The sequence below is a fragment of the Corvus moneduloides genome, chromosome 14 (genome assembly GCF_009650955.1).
Source record: "Corvus moneduloides isolate bCorMon1 chromosome 14, bCorMon1.pri, whole genome shotgun sequence".
In the NCBI taxonomy this organism is placed as follows: Eukaryota; Metazoa; Chordata; class Aves; order Passeriformes; family Corvidae; genus Corvus; species Corvus moneduloides.
In genome coordinates this window covers 5,456,109-5,463,544 of record NC_045489.1, presented here as the reverse complement: position 1 = coordinate 5,463,544, position 7,436 = coordinate 5,456,109, and the positions used below count along the sequence as shown (strand labels likewise).

The 7,436-nt window shown below is 50.8% G+C and overlaps 1 protein-coding gene across 4 annotated transcripts; it reads left to right on the top strand.

Moving 5' to 3' along the window:
- The first annotated feature begins 405 nt into the window (after nucleotides 1–405).
- Nucleotides 406–6,281, top strand: LOC116450893 (G-protein coupled receptor 183-B-like). Of its 4 annotated transcripts, XR_004243004.1 has the most exons (4): nucleotides 406–808; nucleotides 1,975–2,418; nucleotides 4,133–5,849; nucleotides 5,888–6,281. XR_004243004.1 is itself a non-coding variant. In XM_032123826.1 (3 exons), the coding sequence occupies exons 2-3, from the start codon at nucleotides 2,276–2,278 to the stop codon at nucleotides 4,821–4,823; spliced, it is 834 nt and encodes a 277-aa protein (XP_031979717.1). In that variant the 5' UTR covers nucleotides 406–808; nucleotides 1,975–2,275; the 3' UTR covers nucleotides 4,824–6,281. The 4 variants fall into 4 exon arrangements, 3 of the variants coding, with proteins under 3 accessions (XP_031979717.1, XP_031979720.1, XP_031979719.1); XM_032123826.1 differs by having other exon boundaries at nucleotides 4,133–6,281; XM_032123829.1 differs by having other exon boundaries at nucleotides 408–808; nucleotides 1,975–2,423; nucleotides 4,133–6,281.
- Nucleotides 6,282–7,436: the final 1,155 nt, after the last annotated feature.

Below are 7,436 nucleotides of genomic sequence, written 5' to 3'. Positions count from 1 at the left end.
ATCCTTCCGCAGCTCTCCATGGCTTCAGGGAGCGCTGGGGGGGATGGCAGGGCTGGTGCGGGACAGGCAGTGAACCCTCCTGGCTGATCAGAAACCGAGGCAGCCTCACTGCCTTTCATCCCTGCTTCCCTGTCCTGGCTGCAGGTATGGGATGGGCACCGCACGCCTGGAGCTGTGCTCGGTGTTCCCGTGGCTGGGGATGCACCCGTTTGCTGCTCCCCACGGCGGCTGTGCGATGCTCCTCTGCTCCTCACCGATGCCTCGCGAGGAAACTTCCCAAAACAGGGAAGAACTTGGCTCCAGCCCCACGTCCCGCCCGGAGAACAATGAGGAGAGGGCGTGCAGCGTCAGCAGCGCCAAACCTGGGTATCCCCGGCAACGCCAACACAAACACTCCCGGGATAGCCCAGTGCAGCCGTGCCAGGGACATCCTTTCTGTGCTCAGAGGGTTTTTCTCATGGCTAACCTGCGCTGGCTCTCGTGGCGCCCAGACAAGCCCGGGATCGCTCCCTGTGTCTGAGGAAGTGTCTGGGGCTCCTTTTCCACGCAGCCCATCAGTTTTTCCAGACAGCTGAAAGTTAATGGGTGCCATGATTCAAGTGAGTAATCCTTGTGAAACCAGCTCTGGAGGAAGTTGCCCAGCAAAACAAATCCCGCGGCCCCAGCTCTGACGTGGAGCCGAACACGGGGTGCTCTGTATAAAAACCAGGAATCCATCCAAGGGAAACGGCACTTTTCGGCTCTGCTGAGACATCACACAGAGTGCAGGCATGCAGAAAACTATCCCTGGCTGCTTCTTCCAGCAAATGTAAGTATTTTTCCTTTTCAACTACGGAATAGCACTTCATTAGTTGGGATATTCAGGGCTAATCTGCATTTCTAATTTGTTCTCCTCTTCTGTGTATTCTTTGACACCATTCCAGGAGGAATTTTGAAAGGAATTACTTGTTTAAGAGCAGGAGGTATTTTTGGGTACCCCTCAGACTAAAACAGTGCACTGACGATAAATGAGGAGTTATTATTAACTGGAATTTGGGAAGTGTGTCCAGAGAGATTTCTGTGGAGATAAAAAAATAATGCACTGGAAACACCAAGTGTTGGTTCAGGAAACCTTCTGTGATCTTGAACTGAGATCTCATCTGGTCAAAAACTGTCCAAGCGTCCCTGTCCGTGTGCAGGAATCCTCCTGTGGGTGACCTGAACCCCAGGCCACAAGAGCTGCTTTGAAAACTGTAAATAAAGGGGTGAAGCTCAGGTTTCCTCCTTCACTGAGTGTGGCCATTCTGGAAACATTCAGAAAATTCAGGAAACAGCTCCCCACTCCTATTCCCATCCCAGGTGTGATCCCACCTGCCACCCCAGGTGCAGGCAGAGGGAAGGGTTTGCTCTCTCCTCATGAAATCTCTTTGTGGGCTGGTGGGATTTCCCACTGGAGGAAGCCATGGATGGGGATCCTGGCAGTGGGAGCTCAGGTGAGCCACACAGGAGGAGCCTGTGGCTTCAGCCCCTGCTGGTGCTTTCTTCATGCACCTGCTCTTCACCCCAAATTACCTTTCTCTTGCCTGTGCAGAGGCTGTGTCTGACCAGTGCCATGCCCAGGGTGTCTCTGGCACTGATTTGGCTGCAGGAGCAGGGACTGTGCCTTCACAGCATCTTTGTGGGGTAGGCAGCACTCCTGGCCTCCTCCTGCCACAGCCCAGCCCGTGTCCCCATGGAGGGTGTGCATTTGCAGTGCCAAAACTCTGCCAGGGGCCCCTGGAGCTCTCCATGGAGGGAGCTGCAGCACCTGGGAACATCTCTCAGCTCTGCTTCATTCACAGAAGCAGATGTATCCAAGCAGCACCTGGAGCAAGTGTCAGGAACTGGGATGTCTCTTCCCTATCACGTGCAAGTGCCTGTGTGGTGACCCACGGGGCTGTTCCTGATCCCTGCCCCTCGGCCGGGCTGTCACCTGTTTTCTCACACTGTGCCCAGATTCCTTTGGAGGCACGAGGACAATCCCCGAGATAAACATCTCTATCCCCTGAGGTGAAGGAGGAAATCAAACCTCGCTCTGCTGCATTCTGGATGCCAGTTTTAACCCCTAAATTATAGTGTGGAAGAGGTGGAGGGAGCAGGAGGGAGCCTGACAGTGATCCTGCCTCGAGGGGCGCCGTGGAATGAAGAGACAGACACCTCTGACAAGTCCCACAGAAAGCAGGAAGGATCTTCCAGCCAGAAGCTCCAGTTCCTTTCCAAAGGACACTGTGGTGTTCAGAAAAGTGCTGGTAGCACTATGGAAAATCCTGAAGTTTCAAGAAGAGAGGATGGGAGACACATTTTGAACTCCTCAGGGTCCCGCCCCAGGCACCTCCTCCGACTTCTCCGGCTGCTCCTGATTCCTAACGCTCCTCCTTGGACTCATCACCAAACCCTGGGGTAAGGTAGGACCTGAAGTTCAGAAGCTCTGAGTTCAAATGCTCCCCATGGGCAAGACCAGCTGTAAATCCAGCCCTTGGATGGTGGTCTTAAAACAAGCAAAGGTCTTTATCAAGGCATGTCATTTACCTCCTCAATAATGTAATTGATGAAAGTAGACACAGGAACAGGTTGCAAGCAAAAAAATAATGTCAGGAGATTCTTAATGTACCTTTCAAAGGAATAACTTGCTTGAAGGTAACACAACAAATCAGGATTCGGGTGTACTTGTCATGGCTTGGTTCTCCTCCACTTGGAGCTGGGGACTTGCATCAGTTCCGCTCTGTGGATTCAGGGTTTGTGCATTAGATCAGAATTTCTTTGGTGCTCTGCATCAAAACAAAGGGTCAAACCAATCATGGAGTCATTAAGACTGGAGGAGACCTCTAAGATCATTTGCTTTTGCCACAAAATGCAGAATAATTTTTCCACTTAATCACTGTGGGAAGTGAGGGTAGGGTGAGCTGACTCAGCTGAAATACAGGGAGAGATCTTTTCCTACTTCTTCCCCAAAGTATTTCATCAGCAAGTTGTATCAGACACTTCAAAGACAAAGGAGAACAGGCACATGTGAATCTCAGATGAGTCAACCTGGCACCAGTCAAGTCTCTACAAACAATGGGAATCCCAGTCTCAAAAAGCTGGCTCCATACCTTTCACGGGAACCACGCGAGATTATCATTTCCCCATCATCCCAGCAAAATTAAACCCAGGTGATGATTTAAGCAAACACCCTGACCTGCAGGGTAATGTGCTGGAAAAGCTCTGTAACGCCAGCTCCAAAGTGCTGACTTTGGGAATTCTGGGAATTTACATAAGGAGATAATTGCTCCATAGGAGAGAAATGGAATTGTTACACTCGGCTCAATCTCTGAGGCTCAGCCTCCTTGAAACTTCTTCAGTGACACCTTTCTTGAGCTGTTGGCCTCAAAACTGGTCGCACACCTCAGCCAAGGCCTAAATTCTGCTGGGTTCCTTCTTGCAGTTCATGAAAACCACAGAACACGAGATCTCTGCAGAGCCCCACCTGACACATCATTCCTCAAATTCCTGAGAATGAGCCTTCCAGTGGTTTCCCATCCAGCTGTGTATGACTTAACCATAGTTTCACCTAGGCCACATTTCTTACCTTGCTCCTCCCTAAAAATGCCTCGTGAAACAATATTGAAACTCGTCAGAAAATCCAAGCTATGTGACACTGGCTGGTTCCCACCAGGGTTGATCACCCTGCTGCAGGAGGAAGCTGGGCTCAATCAATTTGCTTTATCTGTGAGAAACCCACGTTGTTCTTCCTTATCTCCTCTCTCCCATTTAGATAACAATTTCCTTGTTTATTTATTAGAACTGAATTTGTAGATGATTTTAGTGTTTTCTAGGAACTGCAGCTTATCATTTTCTGGCTCCTCCCTTTCAGGGACAGGGGTAACTCACACCCTTCGGTGCACTATTACACAAATTATGCTGCTACCTGAAAATACCCAGGTGCTTTACAAACTTCATTCCTGTTTAAGATATGAGTGTGTAAACACAAGCTCAGATCCTGAGCTGGCATCATCTCCAAGCAGTTCTTGACGCCGGAATGTGCCTGTACAAGTGCAGGTCCATCATAATTTGCCTGGAATCCATCCTGCTAATTTGACATTTAATCATCGGGGTTTTTTTATGTGTATTCCAGGTATTCTTCCCTAACTGGCATTTCAATGGAGAGAGACCACATGAAAGATCTCAGAAGGTACCTGGCACTGAAATATATCCAATACCTCGTCCTGTCTTCCTCCAACGCTGTCAGCACCCTCCTGGGGCTGCTGGGCAGCACGTACACCATGATCCTCCTGCAGTCTGCCAAGGTCTCCTCCAAGTCCACTGCAGTCCTCATTTCCAGCCTGGCCCAGGCAGACATCCTGGTTTTCCTTAGCCTTGTTTCTGACATGGTTTTGGGCAGTTTTGGTGCCGGTGTCTCTCCTGCAGCCTTGGCCCTGGTGCGGATCCTCCTCACGGCCAACGCCCACGTGAGCTGTGTCCTGCTCAGCTGCGTGGCCTTCGAGGCCTATCTGATCACCTTCCTGCCCTCGGAGTCACGGCCCCTACGGACAGTCAGGAATGCCAGGATGATATGCAGGGTGATCTGGACGCTGGTGGCCGCAGAGTGCGCCCTGTTCCTCATGGATGACCACCTGAGGGCCAGTGGCGCCTCCGCTCCCTCCCGTGGCCCTTTGGGGCTCCTGTTCCAGCTCTCCAGCGTGGCCACAGACCTGCTCAGGTCCCTCAGCTACATCCTGGGAATTCTGCTAAGGATTATCAACGTGTATATCTACTACAAGATATTTTTCAGCATGTCTCCCAGGTCTAGACTGAAATCCAAGTAGGGCGTGTTCCCTCTGGGAATGCTGGAACAACTCAAGACTCTTCAAGGCAATTCCAAACCATTTGGAAATTGCTCAATAACCAGGAACAAGGCTCACCAGGGAGTTTAAACCTTTGTGATTCCTGGTGCTGTTCAGTTGAGAAGAGTTTGGGGCTGAGGAGCCCCTTGGCATCGAGAAACCACAGCTGCTGTGTCTTTATTTAGACTTTATTCACTGTACAGGTGAAGCAAAAGAGATTTCATGGATGTAAATCAATGCCATGGTTTTTTCTATAATAAGGCTGCTTAATGGCTTCCTCAGGGATCTGTTGAGCCAAGAGTTGTGTAGTTGTTTACTAAAGACAGGATCTATGTCCTAAAATATTCCTAACTCAGGTGGCCCCCAGGCTCAGCAGGTGGGATGGAGAGACAAGGTGAGCACCAAGATGCCCAAGGTGGGCTCGTGGCATCAGCCCCACCTGGAGAATTCCTGGGACAGAGCGGGGCTGAGCTGCCATACCTTGGAACATTCCCAGAGCTGTTCTTGGGAGGTTGTCACAGCAAAGCAGGAAACAGCTTCTCTCACATCCTTCTCCAGGAATAAAGAGGTGGAAAGCTGGAATGCAGCTGTTTGCTGCAGCCCTTCGAGGTGGAGAGTTGCATATGCTGCATCCAGAGGCATCTCCAGTGATTCCATGGCCATGGGTTTAGAGGCAGGGAGGGATTTGCTGGGATTAGCAGAGCTGCCCCACCTCTCGTGGCAGTGGTGTGGAAGATCATGGCCACAGATGTCCCTCTGACCACACCAGGGCTTGGGTGGATGTGTGAGAGCTGTTCCCAGCTGGTAATTCCTGGAATTTCCTCAGCACTCTGGGATTTTGTCAGCAAAGCACAAAGTGCTTCAGATACCTCTGACACTGCCCAAAGCACACGTGGCTGTGGGCACTTCCAAATCCTCCTGACTTCATGTGGGAGACACCTCCCAACTCCAGGTACAGACTGCGATGAGGACAGACTGAACTTCTGCCAGACGTTCTGCCACCCCCAGGTCGTTCTGCCACCCCCAGGTCATTCTGCCACCCCCAGATCGTTCTGCCACCCCCAGATCTTTCTGCCATTCCCAGGTCGTTCTGCCATCCCCAAATCCTCATGCCATCCCCAAATCTTTTTGCCATCCTCAGCTCATGGCTGTGGCACCAGCAGCGAGTGCTGAGTGCTGACTTTGCCTCTCAGGAGACTCCAAAGGAAGCTCTGCCAAGGGCTGGGGATCAGTAAAAGCAGAGCAGAAATGTAAGCAAGTCAATTAAACCCTTGGATGAACATTCCCAAACAAAGCTGATCCCGTCAGCAGGAAGGATGTCCTAATAACTTGATGCACTGAGATAACCTGTTCTCGCTCCTGAAGCCTGAAGTGAGACACCTCAGGAGAGATGAAATGTTACTTGAAGTGCTGTAATTAATAAAAATCTATTTTGTTAAAGCCTGGGCATTATTTATGTATTTTTGCTGAGGTTCTGCTAGAGAGATCTAGAGGAGATGATTATTTTGTTACAGCCCCTGTTGGCAAGATTTTTATAGTGAACATTTAGACCACATGTGACTCCTTGGTTGGCAAAGAGGGACAGAGAGAACCCAGTGACACTGGGGGATGTTCTATCTCCTGTCCTATCTCAGCAAATTCACAGTTTTGCTGTGGTGCAGTTCCTGGCAGCTGGTCCCCATCAGCCCCACTTCTGGTCACCTTTGCAGATGGAGAGGAAACAAAACCCTGCACAGGATGATCAAACTGATAAATGGAAGAGTTCCCCCTGTCAGCAGACAGCCACCAGAGAAGACCCAGGGGCCGCTGGTGGTTTCGCTGTGCTCCTCATGGGTGCTGTGGTGGGAAGCCCTTCCTGCTGTCCTCCAGGGCCAAGAGTTGCTCTGTGCACACCCAGCAGCAAGGGGAGGAAGTGATTTCCCAGGAGAGTGAGCAGCCTTTGGCTTTTCCCTGGGCTGGTGCCACCTCTGCGCATGGAACAGCTCAGGTTGGACTCGGTGATCTTGGAGATCCCTTCAACCTTGGCGATTCTCTGATGACCCAGTGTCCTTCTGGGAGCAGCTGGGGTTTGTGGCAGTGGCCAGGCTGAAAGGGAAGGAGATGCTCCACAAGGAAATTCTGGGTAAGAACAGCAGGCTTGGAGAGATCTGCTCATCTGGGACACCCAAAGCACTTTGCAGTCAAGGACAGACCCTCCATGCCCTTTGTTCACATCCTCATCGGAAGTTTCCAAATCCCTGAAATAAAGAGGGCTTCTCTACAGTTCAGCTAAAACACACAAGCTATTTTTATTTTCCACTTGGATACGATTCCCTGAGTGGTTTTGGCTGGCTCCTGGTGCTTGATGTAGCTGTGGTTGGGGAGTTAGGTCATTCTCTGAAAAAGAGTTCATAGTCTGCTTTTGCCAAGAGCTTGAAATCACAAAATCATGGAATCGTTTGGGTGGGAAAGGATCCTTAAAGTTCCTCTAACCCACCCCCTGTCAAGGGCAGGGACACTTTCCACAATCCCAAGGTGTTCCAAGTCCTGTCCAACCTGGCCTTGGACACTTCCAGGGATGGGGCAGGCACAGTTTCTCTGGGCACCGTGTGTTTA

Excerpts from the sequence above, each read along its gene's own strand:
- LOC116450893 (XM_032123826.1), top strand. The coding sequence starts at position 2,276 with ATGGAAAATCCTGAAGTTTCAAGAAGAGAGGATGGGAGACACATTTTG. Across the intron at positions 2,419-4,132 it reads ACTCATCACCAAACCCTGGG|GTATTCTTCCCTAACTGGCA; the intron begins GTAAGGTAGGAC and ends TGTGTATTCCAG.